Source organism: Rana temporaria, chromosome 2 (assembly GCF_905171775.1).
Source record: "Rana temporaria chromosome 2, aRanTem1.1, whole genome shotgun sequence".
Taxonomy (NCBI): domain Eukaryota; kingdom Metazoa; phylum Chordata; class Amphibia; order Anura; family Ranidae; genus Rana; species Rana temporaria.
The window spans coordinates 429454626-429474755 of NC_053490.1; the positions used below are offsets into that span (position 1 = coordinate 429454626).

Genomic DNA, 20130 nt, shown 5'->3' on the forward strand with positions numbered 1-20130 from the left:
TCACTCACTAGGCTACACATTTAACCCCTAGTGTTAACCCCTTCCCTGCCAGTCACATTTACACAGTAATTAGTGCAAATTTATAGCACCGCTCGCTGTATAAAATGTGAATTGTCCCAAAATAGTGTCAAAAGTGTCCGCCGCAATAAAAAAATAAAAAAAATCACTGATCGCTGCCATTACTAGTAAAAAATAAATAAAAATGCTATAAATCCATCACCTATTTTGTAAACGCTATAACTTTTGCGCAAACCAATCAATATACACTTATTGCGATTATTATTCCCAAAAATATGTATCGGCCTAAACTGAGGAAAAATCGTTTTTTTTATATATATTTTTGGGGATATTTATTATAGCAAAAAGTAAAAAATCTTTTTTTTTTAAATTGACGCTCTTTTGTTTATAGTGGGGAAAAAAAAGCAAAGCAGAGGTGATCAAATACCACCAATAGAAAGCTCTATTTGTGGGGGAAGAAATATTACAATTTCATTTGGGTAAAATGTAGCAATGACCGTGCAATTTTCATTCAAATTGTGACAGCGCTGAAAGCTGAAAAATGGCTTGGGCAGGAAGGGGGTGAAAGTGCCCGGTATTGAGGTGGTTAACATGCTTGGATCCAAATTATAATTATTAGGACTTTAGTGTATCGTGCAGGTACATTTCCAGTAAAGGAGAAGCTTGATTGAGAGACTGGCAAACTGTACAATTTGCAGACAATGCCCTAGGTATGTTACGCCATCTACCAAAGAGGAACTCCGCTCTGCCTTCAGAATGACTATACTCATATGATAGTTCTAGGCTGCGGGCATTAGGGGAACTTTGACATACAGCCAAGCTCCCCCAGTGTATACGACCTTTTACTGTAATAAACATTTATAAGTTTGTCAATTACCTGATAACAATATCAAAAACTGTGTGGGTGTATTTACAATCATCGAGTACAACTGGGGTTATATTGTAGTAACACATTAGCTAGGTTAATGATGAAATAAATATTTTTGTAGACCTTCGACATTCCTAATTATGGGAAAACGGTTTAATGTACCGAGCCAAACCTTAAAGCCCAACAAGTGGCAATAGAGGGCTTTCCCGCACTGCAAGGGCTAAATGCTTGTTAAGTCTAGGTGGTAGAATGAGAGGCTGGACTACTTACCTGGCTTCCCAAAGTTGGCTGAACTCCAAGTCAGCAGCCAAGTACACATGGGAGCCATTTTACCCGTCAAGGATTTGTATTCCTGTCCTTCCAGTCCAGAGACTTACACAGCACTACCAAACAGTCTAGAGTGGCAGTGACTGAAGGGGTGTAGGTGTGTGTGCGTGCGTGTCTCCTGATCCATTTCTGCTAGTTTTACTTTCAACCCCCACCTTGTAACTGGACAGTGAAGGAGAAACAGCAGACTGAAGAGCTTGTTTGTCACACAGCGGTCTCCTCCTATCAGCATGCTTCTTACAGCAGACCCGTTTGGCTCCTTGTACAAGTACAGATAAAAATTACATTTGTAGGGAGCTGCGGTGGCTCAACGCGATTGGCACTGCGCTGACAAGCCATTCACCTCTGCAGCTAGGGGTTCGGATCCCGGTCTCGGCTACATGTGAATTGAGTTTGGTGGTCTCAGCCCGGCTCCCGGTGGGTGTGCTATGCGAGGTAAGCCTGCGCTTAGTACGCCCTCCCACAAAAACCACCACACTTACACACGCACTCGAAATTGGGTTAACATGCACGCACTTTGACCACGCGGTCTCTAAAAAGAGAGGCGAAGGACTAACGGGGCTGGTTAAGCGGGCTAGATCCTCTCACTCCCTTATAGGGAGACCCTCTGCCCCGTTGGGCTTCAAAGCGGAGCAGGTAGGACGGTCTGTGTGGGAGGACCCTCTCACACACCCACCATTGCCACCTGGGGCATGGAGAAAGGTGGCAGATTGCCTCTGGGGGAGGCCTGCCTACTCCCAACTCTTGCAGTCCGGCTCCTCTCTCGAGTACACGCACAAAATACACTTAAAAAAAAAAAAAAGCAAAAATAAGAAAAAAAAAATTACATTTGTGTATTTGTATCTGCCTTAGCCCAGGTTCACACTGGGCACGATTTGGTATGATTTGAGATGCGATTTCACATGTCAAATCGCATCTCAAATCGGCGGCATTTGTCGGCAATGGCACAGTCCTAATTGGTGCGACGCCGCATCTGCGGCGCTGCACCGATTTCAAAAAGTAGTTCCTGTACTACTTTTTGCGATTTCGGGCCGCGATTTACATTGAACCCTGCACAGATGTCTCTTAAATCGCGGCAAAACCGCAGCCATGAAATCACGGTAAAATCGCAATTTTAAATTCGCAGCAGTGTGAACCTAGCCTTAACACTGAAGGAGATGAGGATTAAGGACTCGGCAAATGGGTGAGCATCGGCAAGCAGCGGCTGTACACAGTTGTTGATCAGACCCATGTGAGCAATGGCTGGTTAGACAGTTCATGAAGCACAGCCGCCTAAAAGTGATAGAAGTTCTGAGAAAGGGGTGTGCGTTTTCTCCATTCAGCAGAAAGGTAGTAATGTGTCCCAAGTAAAATCTTACAAATGTACAAGTAAAGCTCTTGTCCCAGTTGATGCCCTTCCCCCATGTTTTGTTCCATTTCTGATAACACTTTTCCCAAGAAAGACCGCAATTTTAGTGGATTTGCTTCAGCTAAGAGATGTTATGCATTTGTAGCTTCTGAGAAGCCACATTTGTCCTGTAGAGGTTTTTCTGAGTCATTTCCCCTGTGTAGACTATATTCCCTGCTGTGTGACTTTTGGCAGCAACAAGTGCGTGAGTGTGTATTAATGTATAGGTAATTTCCCTTTGGGACAACCGATGGCAATAACCTACCAGCTGGGTTACTATACAGCAGTATTTTAAAACTGCTTGCCCGATTAACAGGATTCCCACCAGAGGGAATTGCCTTCAAATATTCTGTGCAAGTAACACAAATCATGAAAATCTGGGTAAGCAAGCATGGAAGAAGGAAGGTTTGCATTTCAGAACTTAAACTTTTTTTTTTTTTTTTTAATTAAAAAGGTTCTCACTCTACCTCCTTATCCAATAGATCAAGTTTTAAACAGAATATAATAGAATTCATAGGATGCACAGAAAAAGAAAAAAATGCATCTTTAGTACCAAGCTTGCCCACTTAGCAGCTCCTGAAGAAGTAGGTATATACAAGATGAAACAAGTTGAACAAGTAGTTATTAGTTTATGTGCATGTATAAACTGCTACAGGTTTTTTTTTTATGATTTTAGGCTTTTAGGACCGCCACAACATATGGTCTTCTGGTTTTATGTCTCCCCTTTAATATAGGGAGTGCATAGGGGATATACAAGAAGCTTTATGTGTATCAGGACATGCCTGATCATTGGCGGAGAGCACACAGAGTTCCTAGCATAGCTAGAGAACTTACCTGTTCTGTGCCCTCAAGCCTGATGTGGTCAGTTTTTTAAAAAGGAAGAAGTTGGCTCACTGCGGTTTAGGTGCAGTGTGACTGTATGTGCATTTTAAACATGGTTTTAGGGGCATTCTCATTGATTTCTATTAGACCATGGGTTTTTAGAGAAATATGGAGAGGATAAAGACATACAGTAAAGCAAACCCAATCTTGGTGTCAGACCATGGGTTTTTAGAAAGCACAAAGATGCAGCATGCAGGACTTTGATGGCTTTCATGAAAATGCACGGTCTAAGAGAAGTCAATAGGAGCACACCGAAACCATGGTGTGCAAGCAATAGAATCACAGTGCACCCAATACACAGTGTACCGGGTGTGAGCCCCGCCTTAAAATAGTATTTTTTTGTTTATTTTTTCTCCTTCAGACTCCACCCTGCCTTCATTCTTCATTCAGAGGAGAATGACGTATACTCTGCTTCTGATGCCTCCTGGAATGTCCATGTCAGATCTCAGGACACATTGGCTTCCACGTTGATCGGAAAAGGGCAGGCCCTGTGGCTCATCAGGGGGCCAGCGGCAAGAACCCCAAAAACAGACAGCCAGCTCCCGATGGTGTCAGATCAGTGCAGGAATACATTGGATTATCTTGGTCTGCAAGTATGTGAATTTTGGATAACCCAGCAAAATAAAAAAAAAAGTAGGAGGTTAAAAAACAAAAATTACCCTGAAGTTCCTCATTAAAGTGGAGGTCCGGTGTAAAAAAAAAAAAAAAACCCACACAGCAGCTACAAACATTGTAGCTGCTGACTTTTAATAAGGACACTTGCCTGTCCTGGTTGCCTGCGATGTCGCCCCCCCCCCCCGAAGCCGATCTGTCCCTTGGACTGGGTGTCGGTGAAAACCATCCTCACTAAGGGAAACAGGCAGTGAATCCTTGCGGCTTCACCGCCCCATTTCCTACTGCACATACGCACAGCGCTCTGTGAAGGGGCGGCTGACTTCTGGGAGACACACAGTTCCCAGAAGTCAGCACACCCCACTCCCCAGAAGATAACGCAAGGAGGACAAGACCAAGGACCCCCGCGGACAAGGAAGATCTGCCTAGTAACAGGCCAATTCTGGTGGACCTCCACTTTAATAGCTGAAGGCCATGTTAGACTGGGGTTACCCAATATTTAGAGTACAAAGAAAAAAGGCAAATGTTATAATCACCCCCCCCCCCCCAACTGTATCTGAACACCCAAGAATAAATAACCATTTCTATGACAGTGAGGGATGAAAGCAAAATAGAAGGTTAATGATTGACAAATCAAGGTTACAGCAGGATTAATATTTTACTGTATTTGTCTCCTCTGGATTCATGCCCTTTCTATTATGAAGGTAAAAAACACATGGTTGTGTTCTATTATGTCTCATGTCCTTGAACTGTGACATGTTTGTCTGCAATGTTACAAAAAATTATCAAAGCACATTCAGCAATGCTTGATTAAGCACGCAAGATAAAAAATAAATAAAAATAAAAAAAATCTTTTCTATGTTTTCCACATTCAATATTTGCACTGACAGGAGAGTCATTAATATATATCCCTTAATCAATCCCATTGTAGTTTAATGAAATGCAATAATACTGTTAAACAACATTAATCTTCCTAGGTGAAACTATGACAGTTGGGTATTGCTACAGCAGACTGGCATAAAAAAAAAATCAAGTCCCAAAGACATGGGGGGTATGGGGGTGCCCGAGTTTCAAAAGTATTATATAGCCACACAGTTAGCCCAATTACTCCAACTACACACCCGTCATTATTGCCCAGATTGGGTCCCCATGGAGGCTCAGGCATGCACTCCATTAGCATTGGACCTTATCCTTTGGACTTGCCCAAAGCACTGCACAGCTATTTTGAGCCCGACACTCATTCCTTAAAAATATGGGAAAGGAGTTGTAAAAGATGGCCGCACACACACTCCAGTGCCCCCGCTCTTCAGCAATCCCCTGTTCCCTCCAGGCAGACAACCAGAACGGTTTAGCTGGTGGGTGAACAAGGGACTATTCCATATAGGTGACTACCTAGATCACAGAGGAATACGTCCTTCCTCACACAACCCAGGCAGCCTGGGGATGCCACCTGCAGAAAGCTACCACCTACAACAAATCCAACATTTTCTCCAATCTTTACGGGAAAACGGGTCTGACCTGCGCACCATGTTTGAGAATAGGTGCATGCAGGATTCTGCTCTCCGGCCCTACAAACAGTTCACTGTCCCTCTAATCAGGCTCTCGTATCAGGTGGCATAGGAGAGGGATCTGGAAAGAAGCCCTGGGGAAGTTGACTGGTGTAAATGAAGTATACAAAGGCATCCTCAATGTCACCTTGATTAAGTCAGGGTATAAGGTCCACGCCAGGCGGTACTTGGTGCCAGCGCACCTTTCCAAAAAGGAATCCAGGAACCTCGGCCTTCTGCTTCAGGGACTGTGGACAGGTAGGATCACCACTCCATACATGGTGGACATGCCCCAAGGTTCGTCGCTTCTGGATAAGGGTCCAATCATTCACACGATCGGTCACGATGGTTAATATTGTTAAAGACGCTTCAGTCGTCGTCCTAAACAAACCAGTGGAGGATATCCCTAGACATACTCAATAAGAGTATTAAACAAGAGCTGAAGTGGGATGTAGAAGGTATTTACTGTCAGATAAAAAAATTATCCAAAGTTAAAAACAACAAGGGCAGAAGATTTAATAGATTAAATAAAATGACTGAAGATCCACTTTGAGCTGATAGCAAAACAGGGCTTCCTGTTTATTTTCCCCATACAGTGCTGGCTGCACTGCGGAATAAGTTGGCACAGGTAAATAGGTTTTAGGCCAACTGAAGTTACAGGAATATTCAGGTAGATTTCTGGGCGCCCATGAAGCACAGAGGCAGCACACAGGGCAAGAGCAGTGCAGATAATGTGCATTTGGGGACCCATGGCTGTGTCCCAGTTGACAAAGACAGGATTGCCTGCACAGGGAAACATGGCCATTGCACAGGAATATGCCTAAAAGTGGTTCTATAGCCTAAACTTATTTTTTTTATTTACCTAAATGCATTTCCTGAATTAAAAAGGGTAAAAAAAAAAAGTGTTTAGGTATCCGTTATCACCCCCTCTTACAGACTTTGCGGAGGCAGCAGGAGCCTTTGGCTCTTGTTACTGTCAGGCAAACCATGTGATGAGGGAGTGGAGGTGGAGCCAGACCCCACTGTCGGTGGATGCAGGCAGCAGGCAGGGTGCGAGCCCCCAAGAGTGCTCCTTATAGCAAGCAGCTTGCTATAGATGCACTAAAGAAAAAAAAAAGTAATAAATATGAAAAAAAATAATACATATGAAACAAAGGTGAAACAAATCCTCCTAACACATGTACCTGTTTATCTGCAGCTCTAAAAAGCAGGGGATGGGGATCTGAAGTCTCACACTGCAGAGCTCAGTGAGGACAGCTCTAATGCCGCGTACACACAGTCGTTTTTCGGCATGAAAAAAACGAAATTTTTTAAAACGTCATTTAAAATGATCGTGTGTGGGCTTCACATTGTTTTCGGCTTCTGAAACACGACAAAAAAAAATAAAAATTCGAACATGCTGCATTTTTTCATGTCCTTTGTCAAAATGTCGTTTTTCGTGTTGCAAAAAATGATCGTATGTGGGCTAAAACGACGTTTTAAACCCACGCATGCCCAGAAGCAAGTTATGAGATGGGAGCACTCGTTCAGGTAAAACTACCGTTCATAATGGAGTAAGCACATTCATCACGCTGTGACAGACAGCAAAGCGCAAATCGTCTTTTACCAACACGGAATCAGCTAAAAGCAGCCCAAAGGTGAATAGAACTTCCCCTTTAGGCCCCTTTCACATTAGTGGACCGTTCGTCCGTTTATTACAAGTCCATTTACGGACTTGTAATGCATCCCCTATGGGATCCTGTCCGTTAGCGGATGGAGCATCCGCTAACGTCCGCAACCATCCGCGTCCGCCAGGATCCGGTTTTTCGGACGGAAGAAAACCCTATTTTTCTTCCGTCCGGCGGAACGGATCGGATGAAGACGGACGGTCTGTCTTCATCCGATTCCCCATAGGGGAGAGCGGAGGAAAGACAGGGCGGTCTCTGCACAGTGTGCGGGGACCGCCCTGTCCGCCGACAGCTCAGCGGGGATTACGGATGATCCCCGCTGAGCCGACGGACACAAAAATGGTCCGCTCCGTGTGAAAGAGGCCTTAGAGTGCCGTTGTATGTCACCGCGCTTTGCTAGATCATTTTTCAAAAACGATGGTGTGTGGGCAATGTCGTTTTTAATGAAGTTGGAAAAACTTAGTTTTTTTTCCATGCCGAAAAACGACCGTGTGTACGCAGCATAATCTGGCAAAAAAAGGACTCTGCTACCTGTGTGAACTGATGAAATGGCTGGGATAAGCTGAGAAACCAGTGACCAACTACTAACTACAGCATTTAGTGCATTTTAAAAAGCAGAACACAACTATGCACCATTTGCATGCCAATCGACCACATGACATTTTAGGGTGCTCATGGATCCAACAGTCACACAACGAAGAAGACCCCAAAACAAAAAGGCATCTGTATGTGACCACTTTCCCACAACACATGAAGGCTTACAAGGTTTGAATAAGAACAATTAACCTATAGGGGGAATACCTTCCTGTACCAGTTATGATGAATGATGAGCACACAAAGCATGGCAGTGTTCTTAATTACAGAAATCTGAGCGCCACTGAAACTAGAAACTATGGAAAGCTTTACATGTAGGCCGAGAATGTCAAAGGGCTGGCTTACTCACCATTATGTACGAGTTTTCAGTCTTCACACTTAGACCTGAAAAAAAAAAAAAAAAGAGAGAGAATATTAACAACAACAAAATGCCGTACCTGAACTTTCTGCAGAACTGCGTTTTCATGAACAACCTCTAGCTAGATGTAAATTGCAAAAGGAAAAAAGGGAAGGAGGTAGGAGAAGAAGGTACAAGCTGCAAACAATTTTCTTGCTTAAGGTCAACAATCATAAAACATTTTAGTAAATGTATGAGAGATCGATAGAGATGTGTTTTGTGACTGCAGACATTTCTGCACATTTGCCGGTGACGTTCTCAGCTGGAGCCGATGTTAATAGCTAAACTGCGCAAGTCCAGGGCGTTTCTAAGGCACCTAAAGGTAGGACTATTTATAAGCTTACCGGCAGGGGTGGGCAACCGTCGAGTGATGGAGATCTACCTGAACAACACTAATGAAGTCAAAGATCTCCAGGCCCCCGCAGGGTTAGGGAGTGCATTGTATGCCCAGAACGCAGAGATCCGGAGTACATTGTACGCCCAGAACGCAGAGATCCGGAGTACATTGTACGCCCAGAACGCAGAGATCCGGAGTTCATTGTACGCCCAGAACGCAGAGATCCGGAGTTCATTGTACGCCCAGAACGCAGAGATCCGGAGTGCATTGTATGCCCAGAACGCAGAGATCCGGAGTGCATTGTACGCCCAGAACGCAGAGATCCGGAGTGCATTGTACGCCCAGAACGCAGAGATCCGGAGTGCATTTTACGCCCAGAACGCAGAGATCCGGAGTGCATTTTACACCCAGAACGCAGAGATCCGGAGTGCATTTTACACCCAGAATGCAGAGATCCGGAGTGCATTGTACGCCCAGAATGCAAAGATAGGGAGTGCATTTTACGCCCAGAATGCAGAGATCGGGAGTGCATTTTACACCCAGAATGCAGAGATCGGGAGTGCATTTTACACCCAAAATGCAGAGATCGGGAGTGCATTTTACACCCAAAATGCAGAGATCGGGAGTGCATTTTACACCCAGAATGCAAAGATCAGGAGTGCATTTTACACCCAGAATGCAAAGATCCGTAGTGCATTGTACGCCCAGAACGCATTTTATGCCCAGAATGCAAAGATTGGGAGTGCATTTTACGCCAGAATTTTATAGTTTGGGGAAGGATTAAGCCACAGGGAAGATTTCCCTTCACTTCCTGTCCCATAAATGGAACAAGAAATAAAGAAAAACCTCCGAAAGATGAGTAAACTCCCTTCTTAAACAAGTTCACTTCCTGTCCCATAAATGGAACAAGAAATAAAAGAAAACCTCCGAAAGGTGAGTAAACTCCCTTCTTAAACAAGTTCCCTCCGCCCCGAACAAACTTTTTGTTCTGGTGACGATGCTAAAATTTGTATTTCCTTCAGTTTCTGTGCCAGTCAGATAACATACTGAGCTGAAAGAAAGCTGGGTTCCAAGATGCATGTTCAGTTAACATCTGACTGCACAATCTATTCTAGTCTTAGAAGTTTCCTAACCACAAGCCGAGACAGACATTAGAAAAGGGATACACAACTACGGAGGGTTTTTTTTTTTTTTTTCAGCAATTCTAAACAAAAACAAAACTTCCCCTTACTTGCCTCCCCCTCTGCTGCCACATTTGGCACCTTTTGAGAAAAAATAAATAAATAAATTGGTTTTGACAGGCACCGACTCCCACCTCTGGCTGATGTCGCTGCGGCAAAGTCACCTGGAAGTTCAGTTTGCGCATGCGCAGTAGAAAACCTGCCACAAAAAAAAAAAAAAAAAAAAAAAAAAAGGCTGCAGCAACCCCCAAGATCCGATTGCAGAAAAATCGGCTGGGGTGAAGACGCCGCTGGAATCGTGGATAGGCAAGTGTCCAAATATAAAAAGTCACCATTTGTAGCTGCTGACATTTTTTTTGAAAAGCCTGGAGCCCCTTTTTAAAAAGATCATTTGGTGTAAATACACTTAAAACCATAAGTTACATATCTTTAAAACCATGTTTCTTTTGCGATAAGCATGAAGGTGGAGGGGGGAGAAGATCTGCTCATTACATATACAAGGTCTACTTCTCACATTATTGTACGATTTAGCAACTAAACAAACAACGCACTCCCCGTTTGAAGTGTAGTTAAGCAGAGTAAAAGACCATTTGTGATCGGGAATTTAAGCATTGTAGTGCATTTTAAATGCATCTTCGGAATGTTTTACATGTTGCCTTCATCCCTATGGAAACCGTATTAAACAGCACCAAAGCTGCAGTATGTAGGTGTGAAATGGCCCTAAATTGTACTTTCCCTCTAGAGGTTTTTCTGCAAAGATCTACACTTAATGTAGTAATAAAGATCTGAAAGAAAATACAAAAAGGAAAGACTGTCTTTAATACAAAAACAAACGTCTGTGCAAATCAATTTGGATCCTTTTTTCTGTAAAACCCAACTTGTTCTTTTTTTCTTACCAATCCCTGAGTTCAGTTAGCTAGGCAACACATCAAAATGAAGGGTCTCAATTAACCACTAACAATTTAGCACTAGAAGAGAGAAGATAGAGGATCAAAGACCGGAAACCCATCATAATAGAGCACTGAATGCTGAAAGAACTCTTCCAGCAACCCCCAATGCTGGCCTTTAAGCGACCACCCAACTTCAGCAGGATACGTCATTCTTACTACAGGGCCACAAACAAGAGAACAAAACCTTGCAATAAGTAACAGTCAAGCGAATACAATAGAAAAAAAGTGTCACACAAACTGACTCACTATTACAGGTTCGCACAGTTGCACCTCCAGTACCACATTCAACACAACAAATGCAACCAGGGAAGTTACTTTGGTGAGACAGGATTATGTGATTTTTGTGGAAGAAACAATAAACCGCTCAAGTCCCCCATCACTTTTGTGTTCTTTCCCAGCCAGCAGAAAACAAGGACTGCTGCCAGCGGTTATAGCCGACAGGCTGGTTGTACCCATGTCGATTGATGGATTGACTTGGGTACAAGCAGCCTGCCCACAGATGGATCAAATCTTGGCCAGTCAAGATTCAATCCATCCACGACCGGCTTCAATCACTATTAAGATGTTTCTATGACCATTTCATAGCTCACTTCTCTGCTCCTCATCAGACTAACTTTCATACTTTTAATACCATGTCTGCGTTTTCTTTAGAGACTGCTTGGACCTTAGATGAAGGAAGTATGCCCTGAAAGCTTCGTACTGAAAATGTAACTAAGGCCTCATTTACTCTGGCACTTATTTTATACCTAGAAGACATTTGTAAATGCATGTAATGATTTTCAGATGCAGTCAGTTCAGTTGCATTTAGAGAAAATAGAATTCTGTGCATCCAGGATGGGATTAGAAACTCTGAATGCAGTTACCAATCACTATTCCTTTCTCTTTCTCTCTGGTCCCCATCCTTCTTGGTTTGGAGGATCCTCACTCGGAAGCTCCGAGTTTACTTCCTTGCTTAAAAATGTGAAAATGTTGGGCTGCATCATACTTCTCCATATTCCACGATATTGTACTTTACCTGCCAGATAGATCTATACAGTTAATACCAAGTATCGGTTTTATTTTTTTATTACAAATATACAGAACATCATAACTTCATTCATTATGGTTGTTTATTCTCCTTGGAAGGGAGTCAATATATAAGTGTTTGTCGTAATAAAAAATAAAAATATGGCATGGGGTCCCCCCAAAATCCATACCATACATGGGAGCAAAGTACTTTGGTGTGGCGCAAACCCCCCCCAAACCATGCCAGGCCACATTCCCTTAACATGGGGAATGCCTCTTTCCCCAACAACCCTGGCTGGTGGTTGTCGGGGTCTGTGGGAGGCTTATCGGAATCTGGAACACCCTTTTAACAAGGGGACCCCCAGATCCCACCCCCCCTATGTACCCCTACCTATTCACCAAAAAAAAGCAGTGAAATGCTTCTTCTCCCTCGCTGTTGGTTACCCACAAAAAAAAAAAAAAAAAAAAAAAGAGACCGCTCTGGTCCTGAGGTCTTCCTCCGTTGTGACGTTCCCCCCGCTGTCTGACATCTCTTATATAGCCATGGGGCTTACCCACCAAACGACACCACCCGGAGAGCCCACTTCTTGTGATGTCAGCGATGGAGAAAACAGCAGCGGCGAGGGAGAAGGCGGCTCAGCATTATCTTTTTTTTCAATAAAGGACGTGTCCCTGCTTTTTTGGTGAATGGGTAGGGGGTACGAGATCTGGGGGTCCCCTTGTTAAAGGCGGTTTCCAGGTTCCAATAAGCCCCCCCGCAGACCCAGACAACCACGAGCCAGGGTTGTCGGGAAAAGGCCCTTTTCTCCATCAACATGTTGAGGGCATGCGGCCTGGTATGGTTCAGTAGGGGGGGGGGGCACTAGCTTTTCCCCTCCCTTTCCTAACCTACCAAGCTGCATGCTCTGATAAGGGTCTGGTATGGATTTTGGGAGGGACACCATGCCATTTTTTTTTACATATTGGCTTGGGATAGGGCTGAGGATTAAAAAAAAAAAAAAAAGTGGCGTCCTACCTGCCCAAGATCCAGACCCTTATCTGCGCATGCAGCCCAGAAAAATGGGGGGGGGGGGGAGAGAGAGAGAGAGGAGACAAACGGAGGCAGAGAAGACCCGGCAGAGGCAGAAGATAGTGCAGATTGCAGAGGAGAGAAGAAACAGAGAAGGCGAGAAGACATCAGCGGAGGAGGGAGAAGAACTGGAGGATGAAGACCTTGGAGGGAGAAATTGAGAAATTGGAAGGGATGCCCCGAGCTGCCTTAATAAATAATCTGTGTAGGGTTTTTATTCATGACACTTTTTTGGGTGAATGGGTAGTTGTACAATGTACCCCATACTCATTCACAGGGGGGGGGGGGATCTGGGGGTCCCCTTGTTAAAAAGGGGGCTTCCAGATTCCAATAAGCCCCCAGCAACCACCGACCAGAGTTGTCGGAAACAGCCCCCCCATGTTGGGTCATGGTATTATCTTGGGGGGGGGGGACCCCACATTAGGACTGGGGGAAAAAATTTGATTTGATTTAATAAACAAACAGAGTTGGTAGGCCAAAAAAAAAAAAAAAAAAAGGATTCATATTTTCTAAAAATCGAGTAGTTGGATTTTTTTTTACCCCAGGACCGGTGCTGACACCGTTCTGGTCCTGATGAGCTGCGGGCAGGAGTTTTTAGGCGAGGCCGTGGCCTCGCCTAAAAACTCCTGCCCGCAGCTCATCAGGACCAGCACGGTGTCCATCAAAAAAATAAAACCCATTTCGAATCGTAAAATAGAGTTTTTTTATATATAAAAAAAAACGCTAAAAGCTAATGCAGCTAAAACGTGCATTAATGCCAATGCAAAAAGCCACTAAAAACACGTTTTGTTACTTAATAGCCCTGCAATTCATTTTTCATAAAAACATTTCTTACTGCGTTTTTCTGCCTCCATGAGCTCCCAGACTTCATTTCACTTTCACTTCCGTTTCTTAGGAAGAGCAGTGCACAGCAGCTTGCCAGGGTGCACTTCTCTATTCATACTACACAATCCAGTGTCCATAGTCACTGGCCGTAAAAGAGGGTGGCTACATTCTTCCATACAGTGGGATAAAGGAGATCAATTTGCATTAAGAATACATACCTCAATAGCTCCTATAAACCAGAGTTCAGGGTCACCAATTTAGAGGTATACATAAAAAGGGCATTTCCAGTTCTTGAAGGCAGTTGACACCACAGGCTTACAGTAAACCTGTACTTACAAATCTAAAAAACAATTATGCCCTTGGATGTAGTGGCTGCATTTGTTGATTTAGGCGCCTTTCACACAGCTGCGACTGAAAGGTTGTGCGATTTTACCATGATTTCAGGGGGATGCCTGTGCAAACTTGGTCTATGGATCTCAACTCGCATGAAAGTCGGACCAAAGTAGTACAGGGACTACTTTGAAATCAGCACAAATTGAAGTCGCACATATATGAATGTGTCATTGGAAATCATGGGGAACGACTTGTCATGCGACTTTGCAGTCCCAAGTCACACAAGTGTGAAAGGGGCCTTAGGCTTTCCCCCCCTATTAAGGCCCCTTTCACACTTGCGCGACTTCAAAAACACATGACAAGTCGTTCCTCATGTTTTCCAATGAGTACCATTCATATCTGTGCGACTTTAAGTCTCAGCAACTTCAAAGTAGCCCCTGCACTACTTTTGTCCGACTTTGATGAGATTTGAGGTCCATAGACCTCATGTTTACACAGGCATTGGCGTAAAATGAAGGATGGATGGCCGCACTCCAAACCAAACAGGTTGTCTTTATTTAAACGAACAGCAAAACATACCAGATCACAGCAACAGAAACAGGAGTATGTTTTGCTGTTCGTTTAAATAAAGACAACCTGTTTGGTTTGGAGTGCGGCCATCCATCCTTCATTTTACGCCCATGCTTGCCTAGTGCACTGCCAGCACCCTTGGAATCCTACACCTGTGTATGACCCTATAGCAGACCCACCTTGAGCGGTGATTTTCCTTCTTCTATTCCTTTACACAGGCATTGCTTAAAGTCGCAGCAAAATTGCACGACTTTCAGGTCGCACAAGTGTGAATGGGGCATAATACAGCCAATAATACTTTCGGTCTTACAGCGCTTAGAAGTCCAGCGCATCCCCAAGAGCCACCCCACCATCAGAAGTTGAGTCCCTTACATCACAGTGCACCCCCTTTCCTTATGCTGTTGCTGGGAAGAAGCTGGATGCATTGCTTGAAAGCAGAAAGTAGGGGTCTGGAGGAGAACCAGAGGAGGGCTGGAGCTCTCCTGCAGCTGCAGGAGAGGTGCGAGGGCCACATGAAATGGCCTGGAGGGCCGGAATCGGCCGCGGGCCTTGTGTTTGACACATGTGTGTTAGAGGGTGGCTAAATTTGCTCTCCATGGTTCCACTGTATGAAGGAACCTACTCAGTCTCTTGCTCACTCCTGATATAGACCATAAGATTTGTAGTGTGCATGGATAATTAATTGTACATGACCACAACTAATGTGCAATGCTCATATCAAACAAGAAGTGTCGGAGCTCATCAAAAAGGCAGAAAAACACAGTAAAGTAACAATTAATGAAAAATAGATAACAGGGCCATCAAGTAGTATGTGTGTGGTTTTTATTTAGAGAATAAGGATATCATTCAATTATGTCAAATTCAGGTACTTCAGTAGCTGCATATAAAAAAAAAAAAAAAAAAAAAAAAAACAACAACAGGATAACATATTAGGCTTAATGTCCATGGACGTTTTAAAAAATAAAGTTAGCACAGACGCCAGTAAAAACAGTGGTGTTTTTAAGGCGATTTTTTATGCGTTTTGCATTCAATTCAATGCACGTTTTGCCGCGCTAGTTTACAGCTGCCTTTTTCTCTCTCTATTCAAAATCATTGGTTCCCTATGGGAGCCCATTGATTTGAATAGAGGTCGCACCAGAAGTCGGATCAAGATGATCTGACTTGCGGGGCGACTCGTGTACAGAGAATCTTAAACGGGAAGCCTGCGCAAATAGTTTAAAAAAAAAATTAGCGTGAGGTTCCCCCCATGATGATACCAAGCCCTTCGGTCTGGTATGGATCTTAAGGGGAATCCCCCACACCGAAGAAAAAAAATGGCGTGGGGTTCCCCCAGGATCCATACCAGACCCTTATCTTAGCACGCAGCCCAGCAGGTCAGGAAGGGGGGCGAGCGCCCCCCTCCTACACCGAACCAGGCCACATGCCCTCAACAAGGGGAGGGGGGTTGGTGCTTTGCACTGCGCCCCCCACCCCAAAGCACCTTGCCCCCATGTTTATGGGGACAAGGGCCTCTTCCCGACAACCCTGGCAGTTGGTTGTCGGGGTCTGCCAGGGTCCCCAGCCCCCCCCTCCCTATGTGAATGAGTATGGGGGAAAAAAAAAAAAACACACACACACACACACACACACACACACACACGTTTTTAAAGTAGTTTATTAGGCAGCTCCGGGGGCCTTCGTCCGACTTCTGCCGGGCACCACCGCTGTCTTTCAGCTCTTTCACCAGCGGGGGCCCTGTCTTCTGCAACGCCTTCTTCTCCTCCTCTTTGATGTTGCCACGACGCTCCCTGCCGCTGTAATGCCGGGTGCAGTGCGCGATGATTTATATAGGCCTCTTATGACGTCACAGTCCCAGCATGCTCCGGGTGGTGTCATCATGTACTCCATACTCACATAGGGTGGGGGGCTGGGATCTGGGGGCCCCCTTATTAAAGGGGGGCTCTCAGATTCCAATAAGCCCGCCGCCTGCAGACCCCGACAACCAATGGCCAGAGTTGTCGGGAAGAGGCCCTTGTCCCCATCAACATGGGGCAAGGTGCTTTGGGGTGGGGGATTCTTCTTAAGATCCATACCAGACCGAAGGGCATGGTATCATCCTGGGGGGGAACTTCACACAATTTTTTTATTTTTTTTTTCGCGGGGGTTCCCCTTCAAGATTCCCCGCACACAAGCCGCACGCAAGTCGGATCATCTTGATCCGACTTCTGGTGCGACCTCTATTCAAATCAATGGGCTCCCATAGGGAACCATTGATTTTGAATAGAGAAAGAAATGCCGGACGAGGCTTAACACAGTGTTAAGCCTCGTTAAATCACGTTTTCCAGGAAATCTGACGTCTTTACAGCTCTAACGCTGGAGCTTCAGAATGCACTGGTCCTAGTTTTTTTTTTGCAGCTTAAAAAACGGCAATGCCATTTACAGTTTAAAAACGTCATGGTGGGCATGAGGCCATAGGCCAACATGGAGAGCCGCTTTTAAGCTGTAAAAAACGCTCAGAAAAGTGGCTGTAAAAACGTTCAAGGACATGAGAAGAAGTACAGCCAAAACTTGTTTATTTTTGCTATAATATCCAAAAATAAATACATGTCTTCCTCAGTTTAGGCCAATATGCATTCTTCTACTTTTTTGGGACCATTGATTTTTATACAGCGATCAGAGCTAAAAAATAGCTACCGATTACTAGACGTGTGCATTTGTTTTCGTACGAATGCATTTTTGTGCCGAATTTCAGCGTTCGTCTTAACAAACGATGACAAATGTGCAGAGTCCAAAATCCGAAAGATCCGACATAAAAAATGCTTTATTTTCATTTTGTTGCGACAACAGTTCGATATAGATAGGAGATTCGACACGACCGTGACAATAGCGATCTGTGTCTATCGAATCTGCGGTTGAATGTGCCTAACCGCAACTCTATTAGTCCGAGATTATTCTACATAGAGAGAAAAGAGTCGACATTATAGAGACATGAAGATTAGACAAAGCAGCTAAAAACATACGATTGCGGCCAGCGAATATATGGTCAAATGCTCTGCCCATAGGCTATAGAAGAATTCTAATGTTGGCTGACTAGTAATAAATAGAATTACTACTAGTGTCACACAACATTAGAATTCGACTATATCTTGGGGCGGAGCATTCGCCCGGAAACGTACAATTGCGTCGTCGTACAGTTTAGCCGCTTCATCCAATCTTTTTAAAACATTCGACAGACACCATAAGCCAGGGGTTGACAAATTTGCTTGGAATCTAGGAGCCAGGTAAAAAAGTTAGGAGCCAGAAAACGCGCCCCGTCCCGACGAGCTTGCGCGCAGAAGCGAACACATACGTGAGCAGCGCCCGCATATGTAAACGGTGTTCAAACCACACGTGAGGTATCGCTGCGATTGGTAGAGCGAGAGCAATAATTCTAGCCCTAGACCTCCTCTGTAACTCAAAACATGAAGATTTTAAAGGGTAAAAGTTTGTCGGCATTCCACGAGCGGACATGTTGGGTATGAATTTACTTGGCGTAACATTATCTTTCATAATATAAAAAAAAAAAAAAATGGGGATAACTTTAAAAGTGTAATTTTTTCACAAAAAAAGTGCGCTTGTAAGACCGCTGCGCAAATACGGCGTGACAGAAAGTATTGCAACGATCGCCATTTTATTCTCTAGGGTGTTAGGATAAAAAATATATATAATGTTTGGGGGTTCTAATTAGAGGGAAGAAGATGGCAGTGAAAATAGTGAAAAACAACATTAGAATTGCTGTTTAACTTGTAATGCTTAACTTGTAATACCAACGGCCACCACCAGATGGCGCCAGCTCACATCTGGTGGTAATAACTTGTAATACCAACGGCTCACCACCAGATGGCCCCAGCTCAAAAAAAAAAAAAATTTTTTTTTTTTTTTTTTTGCCCCCTTCCAATTCAAGTCGCCAGGACCCTATTTCTAGTCGCCATGGCGACCTGGCGCCCGGGATTTGTCGAGCCCTGCCATAAGCCTTCAATGACAGATTCAACCTTAATTCAGATTTTCAGACAAATGCATTTTTTGAACAAAACAAAATAAATAAAAATGAATTTTGGAACGAAATAATTTTATTTTTCGGACAAAAACGAAATTCCGAAACTAAATATTTCAGTGTGCACATGTCTACTGATAACCCCCTTCCCTGCCAGTGACGGTAAACACTAGGGGGCGATCAAGGGGTTAAGTGTTCCCTAGGGAGGCCTTTCTAGAAAGAGCAGATCTCTCTACTCCTCTGTCAGAACAGGGATCTGTACGTTTATATCCACAGATCCCCATACTGGCTCTCTGCCACGTGCATGCGCGCCCATTATCGCGATTCGCCCAGGAGAGCCAACCTGCCGCAGTACAATGGCGGCAGCTGGTCGGCAAGCGGTTAATGTTGCGGGCAGTGTGAACCTGGGCTTAGAGCCAGCAGGGGTCCGAAGCTGCATCCACCTATGTAAGTATGATTCAAAACAAAGAAATTCCACACTTCCACACTCTGTATACAGTGCTCCCAAAGATGCCGCTTGCAGGACGCCCCCCCCCCCCCCCAACGTCCCGCAAGCGCTCCGCCCCAGTGTGAAAAGACACTGAAATTAATGGGAGGTGGTTTTCAGGTGTTATTTAAAACGCCTGAAAACCACCTCAGTGTGAAAGCGGCCTTACCGTCAACAAAATGCAGCACAGTCAGCAAGCCTGCACTAGCATTTTCTGTAAGAAAAAGCATTTTACTAAATAGACAAAACTCAATATATCACTTACATACACAAGCCATAAGAAGTGTTTTGCTTTGTATCGGCCCACATGACTCCTGAGAATAGGATACAGGTAGCGTCTCGCAGTCCTGTGCAAGCTATGGGTGTGTATACAATGTAAACAAACAGTCATGCTTACTGTGTATTTGTGGTGTAAAGTTGCTGTGCACCTAATCTCCGATCACACAAACCAGCTTAGGTCATCGCATGTGACTACTTTCATCTTCTGCACAAGTTTTCAAATCGCAGAACATAAATCACATGATTATTATTCATAACCCCACAGAATAATAGTGCATTTAGTTTACCCCAAGTTCTATTTTTTCTATGTGCGTGTTCACTTGTGTGCGTTTTATAAAACCGAGCCCGTCTTTTTCATGTATTTCTTCCATCTGAGGTACCCAATTGATCCTGCCAGTCACCTTTCTTCCTTGTTCTGAACGGACCACATGAAGCACACAAATTGATCTGTGCTGGCATAATCGGTTTTCATCCTTTGACCACTTAGAGCAGGGGTGCCCAAACTTTTGAAGAGCAAAGACTACTTAACCACTTAAGGACCGGACCAATATGCAGCCTAAAGACCCAAGGTGTTTTTACAGTTCGGGACTGCGTCGCTTGAACAGACAATTGCGCGGTCGTGCGACGTGGCTCCCAAACAAAATTGGCGTCCTTTTTTCCCCACAAATAGAGCTTTCTTTTGGTGGTATCTGATCACCTCTGTGGTTTATTTTTTGCGCTATAAACAAAAATAGAGTGACAATTTTGAAAAAAATGCAATATTTTTTACTTTTTGCTATAATA

General features: G+C 44.2%; 1 protein-coding gene across 1 annotated transcript in view; it reads right to left on the minus strand.

Annotated features, from left to right (window-relative positions):
• Nucleotides 1-20130, minus strand: part of MTMR4 (myotubularin related protein 4) — a 104464-nt gene that overhangs the window by 75458 nt on the left and 8876 nt on the right. The window contains exon 2 of the mRNA XM_040338286.1: nucleotides 8252-8286. Within this exon, the coding sequence (XP_040194220.1) occupies nucleotides 8252-8254 (3 nt within the window). The 5' untranslated portion in view covers nucleotides 8255-8286. The remainder of the gene's footprint in view (nucleotides 1-8251; nucleotides 8287-20130) is intronic.